The 21,741-nt window shown below is 42.5% G+C and overlaps 1 protein-coding gene and 1 long non-coding RNA gene across 6 annotated transcripts in view; one reads left to right on the top strand and one right to left on the bottom strand.

The window, feature by feature from the left end:
- The first annotated feature begins 4,307 nt into the window (after nt 1-4,307).
- On the top strand, nt 4,308-14,734 carry GARIN1A (golgi associated RAB2 interactor 1A). 4 transcript variants are annotated; one of them, XM_072964537.1, is made up of 6 exons: nt 4,404-4,493; nt 6,917-7,063; nt 7,144-7,328; nt 8,139-8,385; nt 9,892-10,010; nt 14,367-14,734. In XM_072964537.1, the coding sequence occupies exons 2-6, from the start codon at nt 6,950-6,952 to the stop codon at nt 14,446-14,448; spliced, it is 747 nt and encodes a 248-aa protein (XP_072820638.1). In that variant the 5' UTR covers nt 4,404-4,493; nt 6,917-6,949; the 3' UTR covers nt 14,449-14,734. The 4 variants fall into 4 exon arrangements, with proteins under 4 accessions (XP_006202328.2, XP_072820638.1, XP_072820639.1 ...); XM_006202266.4 differs by lacking the exon at nt 6,917-7,063 and having other exon boundaries at nt 4,308-4,493; XM_072964538.1 differs by lacking the exons at nt 4,404-4,493; nt 6,917-7,063 and adding an exon at nt 4,522-4,623.
- The window catches only part of LOC140697342 (uncharacterized), a 40,277-nt gene continuing 26,677 nt past the window's right edge, over nt 8,142-21,741 (bottom strand). The window contains exon 3 of one of the 2 annotated variants that reach the window (XR_012074290.1): nt 8,142-8,441. This is a non-coding gene — a long non-coding RNA (uncharacterized lncRNA). The remainder of the gene's footprint in view (nt 8,442-21,741) is intronic. The other variant, XR_012074289.1, reaches the window with a different exon arrangement.

The following is a 21,741-nucleotide window of genomic DNA, read 5'->3' as shown; positions in this document are numbered from 1 at the left end:
CCCTTGTTTCTTCAAATATGTATCTTTATTCAGGAGGTAAAGAGTCATGTTCAAGACAGCCCTGACCACATGTCCGCAACTCTGATCAGACTACTTTCAGAGCTAGTAATGATTTTTTCAGTATGTGGCATACCTTGTACATAGTTGCTTCTTGGTAAGTAGTCATAGAGCCACATATAGGATATTTCTTTAATACTTTTTATTTTTAAACACTTTTTATTTTAAAATTTATTTAAAAAGGAAATACATGCTCATGGTAAATAATTCAAACAGCATAAAAATACATGCACTGTGAAAAATAAATCTGCATTTTCACCACAATTACCAATGCTCTACCCCACCTAAGGCAACTATATTTTTATCCTCCCAGAAATTTTGGGGCATATTCAAGTATATTCAAAGAATGTGTATATTCTTTTAAAATTCCTCTTACCCAAGTGGTAGCATATTATATATATTCTGTTCTTCATCTTATTTTAATTTAAGAGGCCTTGGTAATTGTTCCATATCAGTATATAGAAGGCTGCCTTACTCTTTCAATGGTTGCAAAATATTACATCATATGGGTTAGGGTTATGGTTAAGATTAGGATTTGTGTCATAGTTTAACTGTGATGGACATTTAAGTTATTGCCAGTGGTTTTTTTTCACTTCAACCAATGTTGCAGTGAATATTCTACTTTTTTTTTTTGAATAAAGATAGATTTATTTAGAGAGATACATACTACAAAGAGTGTAGGCTGTTTCAGAAGGCAAGAGAAGGCCCACGAGGTGTGTGGGTTGGGTGCTCAGGTTAAAGTAGAAGTAGATACACGCTCCATAGACAGGGCAGGAATATGAGGGAGCAAGAGAAGCCATGAGGCGTGGTGTTGCCAGTTTTTATTAGCTTGGTAGCTTCACATGCCCACAAGTGGAAGGGCCATTCCAACTACCCTGGGGAAGGGGCTGGGATTCCCAGGAATTGGGCCACTGCCCATTCTTTGACCTTTTATGGTTAGCCCTAGAACTGTCATGGCGTCTACGGGCATGTTATTTATCATGCTAATGTATTACAATGAGCTTCTAATTAAGCTCAAGTTCTACTAGAAGTCAATTCTCCTGCCATCTTGAGCTTCAAGGTCTAGTGGAAGTTGACTCTTCCACCATTTTGGTGTTAATTGCTGTGTCATTCTTTGAATGCCCCCTTCTCTCCTGTCTCATTCCCCTCTCAGAGATTTTACTCCCATAACCTTATGGGGCAGGGTGCAGAGAGGCAACGGGTTGGTAGTTCTTCTGAAACTACTTCTGGGCTGAGCAGGGGCATTGACCCTGCCTATCAGGGAGTAAAACAATTCTCTGAATGCCTAATCTAGGTGCCCCAGTGGCAGGACAGCCTTTTGTTTTTGCATCAGAGGGTGGTATGGGCTGGAATCCTTGCATAGCCATCATCCTGTGTGGGACTGTTGTAACCCACTGTTTCCATAGACTACCCAAAAGTCTTCCTAAAGATGAAGCACCTTTTAGCAACAGTTCAACTGTTTGTAATGACGAAAGACTTAAAAGGCATGGTTAAACACCTGCAATCAACAAAGAGACTTGTTTACAATTAGTAAAATTATGATCGATTATATTTAACTTCACATACCAAATAATGCTAGTTAATTTAATATCTAAGATGCCTTAGGGTTCCTTTAAGGTATCTCAAAGTTAGCTGGAGCTACAAAGAACTTCTAGAATTTGTTAAATACTTAAAATCCCAATTATGCATAAAACTATTTTCTCTGTATTTCTTTTCCGTGAAACTTTTTTACTGAAAACACAATCTTACTTTTTTAGCATACTGAAATATTTTCCTTATTATTTTAGTAGCTTTAATTACATATAATTGTAACCTTTAAAAACCTTAAGTCTCTGGCAAAAACCAAGAAGCAAGCAATTGTGAATTGACTGTCATATTAGCGTTTCCTGATTAGAAATCTACTTATTTAAAACAAGAACTTACTACACAAGTGAGGTGCTCTAGCACGTGGGGTCATGCTGATGGTCTCTGTGTCATTTAAATTTTTAGTTTATGTTACAAACATTGGAAGAGAAATTTCCTTCTATTTTTTCCACAAGAAAAGGAGAAAAAAAATGTCAAGAACAGAGAGCACTATGATAAGAAAGCAAAAGTAATAACCTTGAAGAGTGAATGTTTAAATTCCTGGTCTTTTAGACTTTGTATCAATGAAAAAGACAAAAATTTTCTAATAAGCAAATCTTAAGAAGTAAGCTAATGAGATAGAAGCTCCTGCTTCTGATGTACCAGCTCTGGGAAAATAATGAGAAGCAAGTTTTCCTCCCAGTGATAACAGAAGCACCAAGAGATTTAACCCCAGTCATGGGGGGACTGCAGCAGTGCGAGTCCTGAGAGCTTAAAAGACCAGAGATCTGACTTAACCCCTTGGCTTGCTCCTTGAATAATCACCAAAGTGAGAGAGCCTGGTAGCTGTTCAGCCAAAGTCTGAGAAAGATAACCAATGGCTCATCCCTCCTCAACTTCATGCAATCTGAAGAAGTCTTTAAGTGAAAGTTTCTTGTCCTGGTACCAGGGATAGGAGATTGCAGCAGGAGAAGAGCAGTTGGCGCCACTACAATGGTGTGCTAATAAATGTTCAACAACTAGCTATCCTAGGGAAATTATGTGTGTGTGTGTGTGTGTGTGTGTATATACATACACACAGTATGTATATGTATACATATATAAATAACATACAAGTATACATGTTTTTTTCCTTAATAAATTTTACTTTATAAAATTTTACTTAAAATTTACTTTATGTATAGCACACAATTAACAGCTAATAGTAGAATGTACAATACTCTTTACTGTAACTTCCAGATAGCTAATTGATTCTCACAGAAAGCTTTCATAGCTTTTTGTCAGACTTTTATATTCCTAGCTAACCTGTGTAACTGAGAAGTCAGTGTAGTTCCAACATGAATGTCGGCTGATTTTTTCCACTTACTACAAACTAGCAGTAATGTAGTCTACTCCATTTTTCACTCAATCTCCCCTCACACTTGAGGAAAATGATGCTCATTTAAACTTAAGGGAAACATGAAATAACAAAGTCTCATGTTGAAACTTTATCTGTTCATTAATGACAAGCAACTTCTTTGCTATTTTAGATAATACCTTTCAAATACTGGAAGATTATTTGCTCAGATTTTTTTTGTGCCCATAATCTAACAGCTATAGACACACTTCTCAATTGGCATCATTGGCTTTTTCTCTGTCATTTTAGATAATCAAAATAACAATAAATCATGGCCCAATTTGTAGCATTGACTGATTTCCATGGTGTAAATAACTCCCAACATGGCTGGTGTCAAGAAACAGACCACCACGAAGGTCCAGTGTACACATTGAGAAGAGAGAGGTAGTGGTAGCCCAACATTATATAGTATTTCTACCACGTAGATGCGATAGAGTCAAACAACCTCAAGGGAATAGAGAGACGTCAAATGTAGTAAGACAACTAAGAAGTAATGAGTTTGGGTATTTATTACCTTTGTTTTTTGTATAACTTATTTAATTGTAAGTTTCTATAATTAAATGTTTAATAATGGCTGTGTCTAACAACTGATTCTTTAAAATCCTGAAAATTTTAGATAGCTCTCATGATCTTTTCTGCAGTGCTCCAGCATACCACTGTAATACATTTCCTCATTTGCTCACAGTTTCCAAATAAATAAGCCTCTTGGCTTTGTCAATAGCTTGGTATTATTTTCTCCCATGAAATGGGGGAGGGAGGATTGGGGTGAACTGCTGCCCCCATCCTGAGCTCCCCTGGCCCAGTGAGGGCCTGACACTAGGCGAGCCTTTCACACTTACAGAGAAAGGTTTTGCAAGAGGCTTCCTTTGCTGTGAGTGGGGAGGATTGAAGGCTGTGGGTTCCCGAGAGCCTCCCTTTGCTCTTCCCACCTGCTCACCTGCTTGCAGTCTTGACATAACCTTGGGAGCATCATTTTCCTCAAGTGTGAGGGGAGACTGAGTGAAAAATGGAGTAGACTACATTACTGCTAGTTTGTAGTGAGTGGGAAAGGGGAGAAAAACACTCTGCTCACCTCCAATCCTTCCTTGCCTCTTCTTCTTTTTTTTTTTTTTCCTTTCCTGTTGTGACCCATCACATTCCTTGATGTCATTCCTGCCATTGTGAGCCAACAGGCCCTCCCCGGCCTGGTGGACAGCCCGTAAGTCAGGAGGGGAGGTGGAGCTGTGGAGGTAGGGGGAGTAGTGGTCACACCAACACCTTGAGGTTGGGCTGGGTCTGCGTGGAGCCCCAGAGATGTTCCCCAGCCCATACTTCCCAAGAACCAATGAGTACCATTAGGGGCCTCCCACCAGAGGTCAGGGAACCAGGCCCTGGAGTGGAACTTGGGGTGGAAGATGGCCTTCTTTGTCAACTAATTCATTCTCCAGAATTCAACCTGTTCTCCGACTCAGTGGTGTTTGAAAGCAACTTTATCCAGGTACCCTTGTGCAGCTGAGGGCCAGCTCACCTTCCCTTTCCACAGCCTGTTCCCAGGGATTGATCCAAAAGCCCTGAGGAGGAGAAAGAAGCCAGTAGAGCCAGAGAAAATGAGAGGGTCTGGATCCCAGGTTCGCCTCAGTTTGTGCCTACAGTATCACAGGGCTCCCTGCAGGTCAGATGCTTTTGGGAAATAGAATTATACCTACAGAAGGAGACAGCAGAGCCCACTCTCCAGGCCAAGTCCATCAGCATTCTCCTGGGGCTGCTGGTCCAGACTAATTGGTTAGAGGGGATGAAGGCAGCTGTCAGAATCCCTTCTCTGAAGCCTAGCCTCCTTCTTTCTGGGATGGTTTATAAATAGCCTTGCTTGAGAGCAAGACCCCTGCGTAAATCAGCCTTGCCCAGATCCTACCACCCCCAGAAGAGTAGGGATATGACTATGGAAGTGAGAACTTATGGCCTGGGATGCATGGAGCCACCATGCTTTATGGAGAGTGGGGGGCGGTCATTTCAATCTGCTGACATCCTACCGAGGGGCTGCCCACCCCCCTCTAGTGGTCTGGCTGGAAACTGCACACCTCTGCCCCACTGCGGGTATGGCAATAACCAGTTAGTCAGCAAGCTATGTGGCAGGCAAGAGATGCAAAAAGAGATCAGATAGTGTCCCTGACAGAGAAGCTTATGAATTTGTAGGTTCAAAGGGCATGTTATGAAAGCTCTATGTCAGAGGATTTGGACTAGCTGGTCTCTAAAGCGTGCGCAGAGCATTCCCTAGACATCAGCAGTTGTGGAAAGCTTCCCAGAAGACAGGTCTTAAGCCATTCTTTGAGGTATTGCTGAGACTTTGGTAAGTGGAAGAGCAGGGGGACAACCTTCTGGGCAGAGGGACTTCAAGTTCCTGGGTGAAGGCAAGAGGCTGGAACGCACAGAGAGGGTCTCCAGTACCAATTGGTGGAGTTGAACAGTGGTAAGAAGTTACAGGAGGTTGGAGGTGGGTACTGGGCTTAATTTGGAGACCCTTTCACAGAGCAGCGAGCTCCTCTCTGATGAGGTCCCCTAGATTTCAGAGAGCTGGTTCATGGCTCCAGGTGCTCCCTGATCCCTGCACTGCCCCAGGGAGCTGCACAGTTGGGCAATCAGCTGGCAGCCTGGGGGCATGCTCAGAGGAGAAGGAGCAGGAATGTGGGAAATCCAGACTCAGGATACAAAATTCTAGTCCTGTCTATTTGAGTGGGATGCTTTGGCAGTAGGTTTATTCTCTTAACATGTTCCCGTTGCTGCCTAATATGACAACTGTTTAGATTCTCCAGTTAGATACAAAGTGACTCAGGCAGCAGGAAACTCAGACTGTGCCAGTGAGGGGGGAAGCGTGCCTGCTGAAGCTGGCCCAGGCAGAGTTGACTGGAAACGATCTGACCCACATCATCGTGCTGCTCCCTCCCTCCCCACTCCTCAGCATCACCACCACTATTGTCACCTGTAAACATTTATCTCTTACTTTCAATGTGTGCAGCCCTCTGTGTTTTGGAGTACATAGGAATTTCATTCCACAACATGGGCTCCAAGAAATGGTGTTTCTTTCCCCAAAATCAAAATTCACTTTTCTTGGAGCAACATCTACTCAGGCTTGTAGAAACTTACGTTTCAGTCATTCCTGGGGCTTGCCTTCCCCTTGTCCCCAGTTCCACCACTGACTGTAAACGGCCCTGATGATCTTACAAAGTCTAGGACATTGTGAAAAGGCCCTCTGGTCTTGGGAAAATAGGGATCACCCCTCAGATGTTCCTTACCCTGGTCCCTGTGGTTCCTTAAAGGCTACGGCTTTGGTGCTTCTTAGGTGAGACACTGGGACCCAGTACCAGGCATCCAGTCTCCCTGTCCTGCCAAAGCCCTGGGTGCTGCAAGAGAACAGGCCCTTATTACACTCAAGACCAAGCAATAAGCCATGCCCTCATTCATTTTAGGGGAAGCTCCCCAAACCTCCCTCAAGTTGGGCTGCCTGAGTCCTCCCCATTCAACAGCTTTTTTCCTCACTCTCCTCCCCTTCTGGAACTTTCTTTGCACACCCTCCTTTCCAGACCATTAGAAACCTGTGCTGGCTTCTTCTACCCAAGGATGGAGGAATGAAATTTCAATGCCACTCAGCTTTTTCTTACTAGTGCATCATTTTTTTAAAACATTTTTTAAAACTGAAGTATAGTTAATTTACAATGTTGCATGAGTTTCCCTTGTACAGCAAAGTGATTCAGATACATATACATATATATTCTTTTTCAAATTCTTTTCTGTTATAGGTTATTACAAGATATTGAATGTAGTTCCCCATGCTATACAATAGGTCCTTGTTGTTTGTCTATTTTATATATAGTAGTGTGTATATGTTAATCCCAAACTCCTAATTTATCCCTCCCCACTCCCCAGTGCATCCTTTGAAAGTTAGTAAATGCAAAGGACATGAAGAAGGGCAGCACCGTATTCCTGTTGCCAAAGAACCTGTCTCTTTGGGTAGCCCGGTGTGCCACGAACCTGCAGGAAGCACAGGAGCTTCAAGCCTGTTGCCAAGCTGAGGTGCCATTTTCTAGCACCTTTATCTTTCCACTCCTGTCTTCTGCTTCTTTCTGACCCACGTGCCTGGGGCTGACTTCTAGGTCACTAAGCCGGGGAACTGGATGGATGTCTGTGAAGGGTCTACCACTGTGATCCTGGGGGTGACCTCCTCGGTGCCCTCCTTGCCACTCCCCAACGTCCTCCTGATGGCCAATGTCACCTGGCCCCAGGGTCAGTTGTCCACCTGGAACACACCTGCTAGTGCCCCAGTCATCACCCTCAGCAGGTAAAGAAAGGCTTGAATGAGGGGCCAGAAGGGGTGGGATGAATGACTGCATTCTTTTGCAGCTGGACTTCAGATGAAAAGAAAGGATAGTGTTCTTTAGTGTATAAATTATGTAGAGTTCATTCATTCATTTAACAAATATTTAGTATCTACATGTACCAAGCACTGTGCTTGGTGCCGTGTAGAGCACCAGTCCCTGTATAGTTTTTGAGGATCTTGGCTTCCTTTTGTTTATTTTTATTTTGTCAATATAGACTTAGAGATTTTCAAAAAAAAAAGATGAGTGATATGAAGTCAAATAGGATTATGAGGTGTTGAGATTGAAAAAATAAAAACTACTGGCTGTTTAAAAGATCTCCATCTTTCCCCTTATTCTTTCAACACAATTAATCAGGATCTAGGGAGAGGGAAGCCTGGAGATGGAGTCAGAAAACCTTAGTTCCGGTTCCTACCTAAGAAGATCTAAACTTGGGCAAATCACTTACCTTCTCTGAGCCATGGTTTCAAATTCTGGAAAATGGAATTAATATTACTTAGCTTTCCTTCATCAAAGGGTTGTTGTGAGGTTTAAATGAGATATTATATGTCAACTATCAGCCACTGTCGTTGATGTGGGCAGATTCCTTAATAACTCAGGCCCTGGAAATCAGAGAAGAGTCCATCTTAGTGATCACTCCCACTCCCAGACCTCAGGCTTTCTCCCTTGGGAGTCCCCCAAGCAGAGGTGGGAGCCTAGTGAGGCTGACCCAAGTTCTAGGGAGGCACCAGCATGGTTGATTAAAATCACTGGCACCTCCTGCTTGTGTCCAGGATTCTCCCCCTGAAGTACGTGGAGCTACGAATCTGTGACCGGCTCCAACGCATCCTGAGGGTTAGAACAGTGACTGAAAAGATCTACTACCTGAGGCTCCACGAAAAACACCCAGAGGCCGTGTTTCAGTTCTGGATCCGCTTGGTGAAAATTCTGCAGAGAGGTCTGTCCATCACCACCAAAGACCCGAGAATCCAAATCTCTCACTGCCTGGTGCCCAAGTTGCCCTGCAGCTCCACTGGAACAGTAAGTTTCACCAAGATCTGTAGAGAGTAAGCAAGGAATCGGAGGCATATTGCCTCCTGAGAATTGATGGATATTAGAGCCTAGTGTTGTGGGGGGACAGACTTCTTTTTCAAGGTCAGTGATATGCACACACCATATTGGGGTCTACAAACATAAAAAGCAAATCAATTTTGTTTTCCTATAAAAAGAGCCATCAAATAGTTAACTCACTTAAAAATTGTTTTCTGGTTTTTGCTAGGTTTTTTTTTTTCAGTGTTATAAAGGAATAATACTCACTGAAGAAAATCAGAAAATTACAGAAAAATCACCCCCACTTCTCTCCAGCCCTAAGCAATCACTTGGAACATTTTGGCATATTTCCTTCTAGTCTTTCATCTTAATTTTTAATTTATATACTTGAAAGCATTAAATATATATACATTTCTGGATGTCGATTTTTTCCATTTAGATTATATCATAAGCATTTCCCCATTTCTTTTAAATACTCTTTATGCACATCATTTTGATAATTTCATGCTATTCAGTTGTATGAATGAATTAAAATTTACATCACCATTCCCCTAATATCAGACACTCAGAGTTGTTGCTAACTTTTCATTATTGTAATTGATGCTGAAACAAGCATTTATGTATTATCCACATTTCTGATTGTTTTCTCAGATTTTTAGAAGCAGAATTCAAAGGATATGAACATTTTTAAGGTTCTTGATACATATTGCCATATTATTTCTGGAAAGTACCAAATTATACTGTCTCAAATAATATGTCTGCGTCACTGTATCCTTATCTCAACTGAGAAGTATGAATTTTAATTTTCTAATACAATAGGTTAAAAAAAATGGCGTATCTTTTGATTTTCAATGAATTTGAACATTGTTACTTTTTTTTTTTGCATTGTCTGTTATGTTCTTTGGCCATTTTTCTATTGGCAGCTTTGCATTTTTCTAAATTGATTTGTAAAACAAAGCTTTTTATACATCAAAAATTTTAAGCCTTTGATGACAATTTTTTGCAAGTATTTTCCCTAAGGATTTACTTTTCCCTTTCAGTTGATTTAAGGGTTCTTTTTTCTTTTGATACACAGAAGGCTTTCCCAGTACCTGCTTAGAGTAGAAACACAGGAAGGAAAAGCTTAATAGATTGGATTGCCTTAAACCTTCAGATTTCAGAATCTAAGCCCTTTCCTCATCTCATTTAAGTGGTGTACTTTAGGTATGTTATCACTGACCTCGAAAGTCAGCTCCTACAGCTCTGCTGCTCTGGTTCATAAGGTTCAGACCTTGTGCTCTGGGCAGAGTAGCCACAGCAGCCCATCAGAGAGAGGGGGTGACTGTGCTAGGAGGGCCCCGTTTTTGGTCTGATGATTCTAGGGCTTAATGTTTAAGGAACAGGTTCCCAGGACTAGGCTGGAAGACTCAAGTGAGTTTCTTCAAAGTTCTGGCCCGAAGAAGCTAAGAACTATCAGAGAGCAGACCTGGTCATCTGACTGTAAATTTCTCCACCCAGTCTGAAAGCAGCCTCCCGTCATTCTCCCAGCCCAGCGGAAGCTCCATGATGTTGGCAGCCGAACAAACCAGTGACAATTTCTTGAATCTCTCAGGAAGGTCCCAGCTCACAGCAGACAGGTGGGTCCTCCATGCAGGTAGCTCCAGCACCTGTTCCTGCAGAACTGAGCCATGGGGGTGGGCTGGGGCGGGGGTGGTCAGTGACACCCTCTGCCTACCTATCTCAGCTCCTTCTTTTCATTTTAGACTGTTGCATGTGATTTTTCCCCTTAATTTTATTGTTAGCTTGTCCTTGAAAGCAGTGTCTGTGGCTGATTATTTTTTAATTTTGTTTTTTATTGAAATGTAGTTGAAGTGTAGTTTATTGAAGTGTAGTTTATGTTAATTTCAGGTGTACAGCAAAGCGAATCAGTTATACATATACGTACATAAATATATATTTTCCAGATTCTTTTCCATTATATGTAATTGTAAGAAATTGAACATAGTTCCCTGTGCTATACAGTAGGTCCTTGTTGTTTATCTATTTTATAGACAGTTGCTGATTAGTCTGAATATTCTGTAGGCAAATCCCAGTGTCCTCATGTGGAAGGTGCTCAATAAAAGGAGTGAGGGATGAATAAATTAATTCAAAGAAGGGTAATACAGCAGGCTCATGGAGTTGGATACTAATTATCTCCAATCCCAACTCGCAAGGTCCCTTGGGTAAGACAATCTCAAGGCCTCTGTGCCTCACTTACCTGTTCTGTAAAATGAACAGAATAGATAGTAACCCACAAGGGAGACCACTGCTGGCTCCAAAGTTTTACTAATTTACTGTCATTATGTTAGATTCTTTCTGTAACAAGTGATAGAAAACAAAAGCAAGATAGAGCAAATAATACGTTGAACAAGTACAACTTGTAGCGAACATTGAAACGCAATGTTTTCCTTCCCTTTCTAATTTTTTTTCAGTGAGAGACGTCTTCCTCTTGCTCCTGGATAAAAGCTGGTCTTGGGCAGGCCCCATAAGAATAAGGGCTCCCTCTTAGAATATAAAAGATCTTTTGGTCCTTTTAAACTACAAAAACAGCATCCATTCTGAAATTAAACTGTCCAGTGCCTGAAAATTATCAGACTCTGCACTGATCACATCAGCCCCCTTTCACTCAGCCTGGCCTCATATTAAGATGGCCCTTCCTAGTGGAAACTGGGTTGTCACTTCTCTCCTTCTGTTCCCTAATTTTAAAGCTGATTTTTTTTTCCTTAGGAGCTTTCTTGGGTTCTCTGAAGTCCCCTACATGACACCTCCCCACCCCAATGCAACTCTAGTGATGTTGGGACACCTTCCTACCATCCAGCCTCCACCTGCCTCAGGCCCTGGCTCTGCAGGCACCCATGCCACCCAGGCACTAGCTGTCAGAGTCCCTCACCTTTCAGTGAGTCCTCTCAGGTAGGGTTTACAGTGGCTCCGGGCTGGCTCGCTGTCTGGTACAGCCCACATCTGGTCCTCAGGAGACATCCTCTCCGACTTTGACCGGCCACTGGAGAGAGGACTGTGCCTCCTGGACACAGAAGCAACTCCTCTCACTCTGTCATCAAAGAAACCTGCTCTCCCATTTCTCCCACCTTCCACGTTTCCTGGGCAGGATTGTGCTATGGCCTGCTGGGTCTCCCAGCCCCCAGGGGCACTGCTCAGGGCCTCTGGGTGGTTCTAGGAAGGCTCTCTCCTTCATCTGGAGGGGAAAGAGGCACCTGCTCTACGCAAAGGACTCTCCACACATCCTCTCTCTCAGTGTTTTCGTAGCCTTGCTCTGGGGCAGGTCCCAGCAGTGACCATGCTGGGTCAGTTGTCCCAGGTCATGGTGTGCCTTTATGTGGACTTCCCAGTATTTTTTTTTAACTTCAATTCTAATGTAAAAATTTCTTGTTTGGGTACTTTTACTGTTAGTATATTGGATCATCTTTGCCAGTTATCTGCCACCTTCTTTCTTTTTTATTCTTGAAACTCTTCTTCGCCTTTTATCCTTCTATTTCTCTTAAGGAATTATCTGCTTTGCTTTTCTCTTGTGTTCTTTCTGGTTTTAGTCTTCGTTTTGGAAGTAATTGTTCTTCCTTTAGAAATGTCTAATTCTTTTCTCAGTTTTATCACCACATTTGTAAATCTTTTGAGTTCTGACGTATCATTATTTCATATATTCTGTCATAGTCTTAATTTCTTTTAGACTATTTTGAAATGCTAGGTTGCAGTTTTCATTTGTTTGGCAGACACATCTTAGAATGCATTCATTGTCTGTAAGGATTTATTATGCTTCATATGCTCTTTCTTATATAATTGTGGGTGGTGTTTGAATATGATCCTCTTCTTTTTTTTTATATGGGTATTTTTTAAAGCAGTGTTTATGTTAATTTTTTCCCATTTTTATTTATTTAATTTTTTTAAGGAGGAGGTAATTTGGTTTATTTATTTTTAGAGGAGGTGTTGAGGATTGAACCCAGGACCTTGGGCATGCTAAGCCTGTGCTTTACCACTTGAACTATATCCTCCCCACGGAATATGATCCTTTTCTAATGTTTATTTTTATGTGAAATGGTTTTCCCGAACTTCTGGAGGGGCCGATCAAGGTAGCTTTCTGGTTGGGCTCTAGAGCTCCCTCTTGTGTCGTTTTTGTGAATTGTTTACAGCCTTGTACCGTATGGGATTCCCAGGCTGTGTTCTCTTTCCTATCTTTAGCTGAACTTTCTCTTTGCTTTGCTTTTATTGTTCCCCTCCTACTCAATTTGGATTCCATTTCCAGTGGTTTTTCCTTGCTGCATCCTGCAAGAGAGAGTGTTCTAGCGGTTTTGACAGTTTTTAAGGCACACACTTCCCCAATCTCTTAAGACTGTACCGCTGACCCCTTGCACTCCCAGTTTCCTTCTTCTCAAATTGGCCTGCTGCACTTTCTACCGAGAACCTGCGGGAGATGTAGCTCTCCTGTTTACAGGTACATCAGATGCCCCGTTGCTTCTCTCTGCTTCCTCTCGCACAGATCCTGTGGGCCTGGAGCTGTCTGTAGCTGTAATATTTTATCTGAGCTCATCTCAAGCAGGCCTTTATCTGTGGAATTCATGTTGGCCTAAACTGGAGGGGCAGGGGTTGACCCCAAAAAACCATCGTAAGTTTGCTTCTGTCGATTGCCTCAGAGATATTACTGGCTCAGGAGAAATTTTTTAAAATTGTTTTTTAATTTTGTTTTTTTGAGAGGAGGGAGGGAGGGAGGTTGGTTGGTTTATTAATGGAGGTACTGGGGATTGAACCCAGGACCTCATGCATGCTAAGCATGCACTCTCCCAATGAGCTATACCCTCTCCCCAAGGAGAATTTTTTTTTATATTAGTTTCTCAGTTCGGAAGTTCTTGGACCATGTGTCATTTCAGACTTCAAGCCAATATTAGGACAGTCCCAGAGATAAAAATTTTCAGAAGAAATTTTGTTTTGACCTAGAATCCAGCTTGATACAGATGAGCTTGTAACACTGGATGGATTTCTTTCTGGTATCCCCTTTTGCCAAGAAGGTGGCTGTGAAAGTCCTGGAATTATGCAAATACCTCAGTTAACTCCCCACCTAGCTCAGGTGCAAGACTTTATCTCCTGTGCCACATGGCCATGAAAACCCAAGGCCTGAGTCACCAAGACTGGCCAGTCCTTTGGCCAACCCAACTTCAGCTCACACCTCATTGGCCTTTAACTTTTGGTCCCTGGGAATTTTTTCTTTACCTTTTGTAAGTTTAGCAATGCATTAAAATTATGTTGACTGTATTTTATCCAGCATTTCTAGGTTTTTGTGGCAAAGACGTTTTTAGATTATTAGGCCATATGGCCAATCTCTAGCTAAATAACTCTAAAATTATTTTCACTGGAAAAAAACACTCTGTACTTATCTCTGAATAGTTAAGGGATTTTATTTTCTTTTTTGGTGCTTTTTAATAATTTCTTTTTTCATTTAAAATAAGCCTGTATTTCACCTGAAATCAACATTGAAAAATTTTTAGCCATAGTGTGTTTCTCTTGACACATAAGTGGTTGTGATTTTTTTAAAGTTATTGTTTTAGAGAACTGTTGAGGTTTTCTTTGCACTTGTGCTGACGCCTGGCTGGTTATAGTGGGCATCGGATCCCAGTGGGTTCAGGTCTTGCCTTCGAATCATAAGACGTTAGGTTCTCAACATAGAAAAGCAATACTTATGGTTTGCAGTGATATCTGTTTTACTGCAGCAGAGAGGCCTTCATGCCAGCCTCCCTCCTGCTTGGTTTTCTCTGCTTAACTTGCTCTTGGATGCCTTGTGCCACATACGTATGTTGTCACTGCCTGTGATTTCCTCATTCACAACTGTGCTCAACGCACTCATGCTGGACAAGACATACTTAAACAATAGTTTTTAAATTAGATTCTTAACAATGCTTTCTTTTTCTTCTGTTGCTTTCCATGACTCCAAAATTCTCGGGCTACTCCAGAAACACCGACACTGACATTAAAATACACAATCTCAACAGCTGTGACAAGACACCCTCGCCAGTGGCATCTGCAGTCCGTTAGAACATACCCATGAGAGCCGCCTTGAGCCACAGCCTTTGGGAACAAGAGAACTCCAACGAGCACTTCCTGCAGGGTCCTGTAGCCAGTTCCCTAGGAGAGAACTTTCTGGGACCCTAACACCTAGCCAAACAGGGTGATCTTCCTTGGCTTCATTCAGTGTACTTGCTACAACCTTCTCTAATGCTGTTTTCCTGTTGTGGCCCAAATGAGCACGGGGGAGGTAAGGTGGTGTTTATAACAAGGTGCTTCTGTTCTTCCACCAATAAACCTCCAAGTGAGTCCCTAATTGTTGTGGGTTGTGCTGTGGAAGGGGTGAGGGGTGGGAGGGGGAGGGTCCAGGCGAGGGAAGGACTGATTAGGAGCAGGAGCTCACTCCTTTGGGAAATAAGTGGGGAAAATGTTCTGTCTGCTCAGCTGAAATGCTGAAGCAGCCAAGTGAAGCCAAGAAAGCCAGTCTAGAGGAAACAGCGTGGGGAAAAAGCCAACTTTCTCTTTCAAAGAGAGGAGGAAACAGTCAGGGCTGCTACAAGCCCAAAGTGAAAGAAATTCTGAGAACGATGGTGACCAACTGGGAGATGCCTTTGTGTTGCCCCACTTACCTCAAGCAAGAAATTGAGTCTTCCCGGCCCCATTTCCTGTGTTAATGCAAAGCTGTGAAGGCTCATTCTGGCCATGCAGACTTTGGTTGCTAAAGAAGACAGGGCTTCTGGTACAAATGATGGTAGCCACCCATCACTGGAAGTCCTAACTGATTTTTGATTCTTCCTACCTAGGACCTGTTGAAAGCCTACAGGAAGGCATGATGTCTGTGTAGAGAAGGGAGAGGGCAGGAGCTTTGGCTAACCTCTGGATAAGTGGGGAATAGTGACTACCACAGCATTCAGTAAGCAATTATCAAACTCCTGCTAGATGCCAGACACTGCACTAAATGCTGGGTATATTAGCGAGAACAAGACAGGTAGACTTGTTACCTGCCTTTAGGGAGCACATGGCAAAGATACTGAGCCCTGTTTTGGAGACACAAGAAAGCCATTTAGGTTGGTGAGTTGTTTGAGCCACCCAGTCCGCAAAGCAAGGCTGGAGGACCTGCTTCTGTACAGTTTGCACTGTACGTAAAATAGTGACGGAGAAAGAATATGACCGCTCTTCCCTTGTGCACGCTCAGTTAGGTTGGACCGGAAAAGATATCTGAACTGAGGATGCCTAAGTTTGTTGGTTTCTTCCTGGCTCCAATAAAAATAAAAACAAAACAAATTTCCTTTCAGTATGTTACAATCAAAAGAAGCTGAGCATTGTTGGCGCTGGTCAGGGACATCTAGAAGCGGAACTCAGAACAGACTAGCATGAAGGGTGACCACACTTCCCAGTCTGTGCCTGTTGTACTAGTATCATTATTTTTTAATGCAGGGGCTGGGGATTGAACCCAGGACCTTGTGCATGCTGAGCACGCGCTCTACCACCGAGCTATACCTCCCACACCCCAGTATCATTATTAATGTGTACGCATTCCACTCTCAAAAATGTCCCTGTATAAATGGTAAATCTCTAATGCAGTGTGCTTACAAACATTTAGTAACCATCCTTACTTGTATTGCCTTGATTTAAGCCTCCATCAGCTTTCACCTAGATTATTGTGATAGCTTCAACTGGTCTCCCAGATTCTGTCATCATTATAATAATAATAGTTAATTTCATTAGAAACTTACTATATGCCAAACACTATGGTAAGACTTTACAAAGATCATTAATCCACATGACTCGCTGGGACATAGATACTCTTATTATCACATTTTACAGATGATGAACCTAAGCCACAAGACAGGCTCAAGAACTTGCTTAAGGTTATATAGGGAGAAAGTAACAGAGCCAGGACCTGAACCCAGTCTGTCTAACTCCAAAGTCTGTACTCTTTGTCTTTCCTTCCTCCTTTCTTTCTTTCTTTCCTTCTTTCCTTCCTTCCTCCTTTCTTTCTTTCTTTCTTTCTTTCTTTCTTTCTTTCTTTCTTTCTTTCTTTCTTTCTTTCTTTCTTTCTTTCTTCTTTCTTTTTCTTTTCTTTCTTTCTTTCTTTCTTTCTTTCCTTTCTTTCTTTCTCTTTCTTTTCTTCCTTTCTTTCTCTTTCTTTTCTTCCTTTCCTTCCTTCCTTCTTCCTTCCTTCTTTTTCTCTTCCTTCCTTCCTTTCTTTCTTTTCTTTTCTTTTCTTTTCTTTTCTTTCTTTCTTTCTTTCTTTCTTTCTTTCTTTCTTTCTTTTTCTTTCTTTCTTTTTTCTTTCTTTCTTTCTTTTCTTTCTTTCTTTCTCTTTCTTTTCTTCCTTTCTTTCTCTTTCTTTTCTTCCTTTCCTTCCTTCTTTCTTCCTTCCTTCTTTTTCTCTTTCTTCCTTCCTTCCTTTCTTTCTTTCTTCCTTTCTCCCTCTTTCTTTCTTTCTTTCTCTTTCTCTCTTTCTGTTTTTCTCTCTTTCTTTTGACATACCAGTGTACCACTGTTATGCCTGTCCTGTACCCAGCTGAGGGAAATAGCTCAGTGGTAGACCATATGCTTAGCATGTGTGAGGTCCTGGGTTCAATACCCAAGTACTCTTATTCTGCATATTTTTTTCACTATTAAAAATAATCTCCAACTAACTTAATGCCTATGTCTAGGGTGAGGAGATCTCTTTATAGGGAAAACACAAAGCCTCCTCAATTACTGCTTTCATTTCCACATCTGGGTTCACTGGGCAATGTCCATTCTTCCCTTGGTTTGTTTCTATCTTGCCTTTATATCCCAAAACTTCTATACCAAATGGTAAATTGAAATGCCACAGACATACCCTATGTACACTAACGAGAGAAGGAATGACTCACCTAATATGTATATTGCTGCAAAGAAAGAAACATAGGTGGAAGTTCTTGTTTCTGCCTCTTGGTGATAAGGCAGTAGCTAGTATTCGTGCCCTTCCTTCTTTACTGCCCATTTCACATACTTCTTGCTTTGACCAGCACCTCAGCTGAATGGGGTTCTTCTTCTGGTAAGGAGACCACAAAACTTCATTCTTGAAAAACCTGAGCCATTGCTGGTCTTGCATGTGTAGGAGCATGTGCTCTTCTGTTAACTGAGCAGGCACTGTAAAGAGGCATCTCAGAAGTCATCTGGGTTCCATTCCTACTCCTCCCTGCCCCCATCTTGTAGAAGCAACACTTTTTGCCTTTTTTAAATGATTTTTTTGGTGGGGGGGAGGTAATCAGGTTTACTTATTTATTTTTAGAGGTACTGGGGATTGAACCCAGGACCTCATGCATGCTAAGCATGTACTCTATACCACTTGAGCTATACCCTCTCCCTCATCATTCTTTTGATGACACACAGACCTTAGTCATTGCCTATTGATTTTATTCCTAGACACCTTAAATCAGTCCTGATTTTTTAGTTGTCAACAACCAACTCTTACTAGTTCAAGCATAAAATGAACATTTTACAGGATATCCAGTAGCTGATACACTCTCCAGAAACATGAGAGAGAAATGGCTTGAAGGCTCACATAGCCAGTGCAAGGAATGACAGCCCAGCCACAACTGGGCGGCTCCAGCAAAGATCCCACTCCCCACTCCTGTACATTCACTACAGCTCCCACAAGGGACCCCCCAGGCCAGCAGCCTGCCATCATTGTCTTCTAAACTCAGACTCTTCCACTGCCACCTGACCCAGAAGACAAGACTCCATGCAGTGCTGCTTTCCTTACTTTACTCACTCCCAAGCCGGTGAGTCTAATTGACAAAACCCAGATTATAGGATGTATCTGAGCTGAAAAGGAGGCTGGGAGAGTACGATCTGGCTTCCTCCTGGAGGAAGTGAAACTCACAATGTGTGAATCCCCAAACAGAAGTATCCACAACCAGAAGGCGTGAAAAATGTCCCCAAAGCACCCTTAATTAATTAACTACAGACACAGATCTTAAAAGGGCAAACCATTCTCAGCTCTGATTACCAAGCCTGACTCTGCTTCTAGTCCTTGAATGCTCCCCAGAATCCTGTTTTCTCCACTGAGATCTCCACAGGAGCCCATTTACTGGCTTACAAAGAGCCTATTAACCATTCCAGTGCTTTCTCAAAAACTTGGAGGTGTACAAGTATGCAGGATCTTCTCAAAGGTCAGAGTTGGGTGAGGGTGGCAGAAGGTTCATGATCGATGAGTCAGCATTCTTGTCCCCCAAAGGCTTAGAATTCCTTTTTCTACATCACATCAAGGAATTTCTGGCCTCTCATTGTTCTATAATGTGAACCAGGTTGAATCCAAATTCACTTTAGCCCACACAGCGAACTATGAGAAACATAAGGAGCTGTGAGAAATAGCACAATCATTACATAATCTCTGGTAAGAGCACCCATATCAATAAAATCCGTCCTATCTAAAATTATGTTCTCCCTCCTTGGCGGAATGCCTTAGAATTTATTCTAATAAATGGTCCCAGAGTCTAGAGATACAAATTGTCGAATTCCTACCACATGTTTTCCTGGGTAAATACTTTCTCTTCCCTACATTGATTTCTGTGCTTAACTACCCACACCCACCTGGCTATCACGGAACTGAATTCTGGTTACCAGCCTCCTAACATTGTGGGGAACTGTTAGCATCCTCTTGTGAGAAGCGAAAGGCTTCCTCTCACAAGGGATGGGCAGTGGGGAATTTCCAGAAGGATTTGGGGGTTTGGGTCTTCCCTGTCTTCTCAGCTATCCTTGTCCCAGTTGTCAGAGTTTCACACTATTTCACTGTGCCTCTCTCTTTTTAAAAAGAATTTTATTAAAGTGTAGTTGATTTACATCATTGTGCCTCTCTTTCACATAGAAGACCGGACTGAAGTGTAGCTTTGACTGCCTTCAAAATTCAACAACCCAAAGAACCAGATTCTGAGTTCTTCTTTTAACTTTTTGTTCTCCTTCTTTAAGTCATTCGGTGTCATCAGAAGCATTCATTATACCACAGTGTCTTGGAATTCTTCATACCCTTTGTCCTAAGGCAGCAGCCACCTTGTTCCCCAGATATCCTCAGCTATCAAATGGTCCTCGTTATCAACAACTGTTAATTTAATTAGCTATGGGCCCTTGACAGTTAAGGTCCCCTCCCAGAACACCGATGGGGTCTTGCTGCATTCTATTCCATCTTGTTAGGATAATAAACTCCTTGAGGACCTATAATCTGCAATCTACTCTCTGGTACCAATTTCTAGATTAGAGTCTTTCAGTTGCAAGCAATAGGAACTACCCTATATTTGGCAGAAAGAGCTTGGGTTTTGTGTCCTCCTGTGCCATTTGGGGATGGCTCACAGAATTAAAGAGATAATTGGAGAAACAGGCCTGGAACGGGCAGACCAAGGGTGGCACCAAGGATGTAGGACTTGGATTTAATCAACACTCTATCTGGGACACTGTCACTGGCTTGAATAAGTCTCCACCATGTTCTCTGTCCTTGTGCTTGAACCTTGTGCATACCTGTGCCAGTTCCCTTCCTTTTCCCTCCAAACCTGCTCTCTCCCTTCCCCACCCTCTCTGTGCCCCAGATGCCTTTGGTTCCTGCCTGTTCTCCAAGCTGATCTATAGGCTACATCAAAGGGCCCATTGCCCCTGGTCTCCAAGTGGGTTTGGCCAGTGGGAAGTCCAGGTAGGAGATCAGAGAGAGAGAGGAGAATGGAGTCAAGACAGTTATTCCCTCCCTTGTAGTAGCATAAGGCTGGCTGTGTGTCCCTAATGGAAGGAAACTGCTCCTCTGGTGATGGCCTCTTCTAGTCAACTCTCTCTTTCCCAGTTCCAGTAACCCTTCCCTCCCCTTACCCTGCAGGTCCATCATGGTCTTAGTGTACTGGATGCTCCCTCCTGAATTTTCTGTCTTGAGCAGGGATGTCACTCATCCCCACAAAATGAAGGTGTGGCAGTGAGGGCAGCATCCTGACTAGGCAGTGCTGGCTGTGTGACAGTGGCTGGGCATCCATCTGGCTATTGCTCCTCTTTTGGTTCTTGCCCAGAACCAAAAATCTCCCAAGTCTGGTTCCCTTAACTGTCAGCTGTTGTCAAGACCTCCCAAGAGTTTTCCAACAAACTCCTTTTGGCTTGAGTTGGCCTGTCACTTCCTGTGCTTTCAACCATGAAGTCTGATTGATGTGATGCTGTTCGCAGAAAAGTGGATGCTGCGTAAACATGGCAACCACAGGCATCTTATTCATTTGTGTATCCTCCAGTGCCTGGTTCCCATTAGAAAGTCAGTTCAAGGTTGTTAAATAAATCCATTTCTGCCATAACCTACTCTGGCTGCCCCACGTTGTCACCACCCAAACAAGGGAAGAAACTGCAGTCTTTGCTGAACGGCTGTATCAGTGAAATTGACTTCCCAGAGAAACGGTCTTAACACATAAGGGACAAGTACGGGACTGGTAAAGCTTTTAATGGCCCATAAACACATCATTTAAAAAAGAAAAGAAACAAAATATTGTTATCCAGAGTCATTTAGAGCCCACCAGGACATGACATTTGTGAAAACAATTCGCCAAACAGAGTAAGAATACCCCTTAAAGTTTCTGAAATGGAATTCAGACAAAAGAGGAAATGTCCATGATACTGAGAAGCACGTGTGACGGAAGTGAGATGAAAGCGCCACAAATGCTCCTGTAAGGCTTACGAAAAATAATAAACAGTGAGTCTATTAAGACTCTAGTGGTGCTGAAGAGACAGCAGGTCGAGGGAGACAGAGGCTTGAGGACAGTGAATCTGTAGAAATGAGCGGTCCTGACCTGCATCCTGGGGGCACTGAGGATCTACTAATGAACTCTCCAAACCATAGGCCTTTGTTTCAGAAAACAAAACAATAGGCCAGTTTAGCCAGAATCCCCCTTCGCTCTGATGTTTCCTCTTAGTAATTTTCCATCCACTGCTCCTGCCCCTGCCCCTGGGCTATAAACCCCCCACATACCCATGCTGCATTCAGAGTTGAGCCCAATCACTTTTCCCAACTGTAAAATTCCATCACGGTGGTCCCTATACATGTTGTGTTAGTCCTCCTGCCTCAAATAAAGCCTTCCTTATTTTTCTTAAAAAAGAAAAAAGGGGTCAATCTTGAGAAATCCAATACTCTGGTTTCAAAAGAGTAAAACAACCACTGAGAATGGCAAAGCTTCATAAAACAAACATTTTAAATGAAAATTTAGAATTATTAAGGCTAAGGCCACTTACAGGAACTATAACTTGAAGGAAACAACTGGAAATACAACAAGCTAGAAATATATCCAGAGGGGACGGTTCAGGTTTTTGCTTTGTCTCTGATTCCTGCCT

The sequence above is a fragment of the Vicugna pacos genome, chromosome 7 (genome assembly GCF_048564905.1).
Source record: "Vicugna pacos chromosome 7, VicPac4, whole genome shotgun sequence".
Lineage (NCBI taxonomy): Eukaryota > Metazoa > Chordata > Mammalia > Artiodactyla > Camelidae > Vicugna > Vicugna pacos.
The sequence above is the reverse complement of the archived record's forward strand: the minus strand, read 5'-3'. Positions and strand labels throughout refer to the sequence as shown.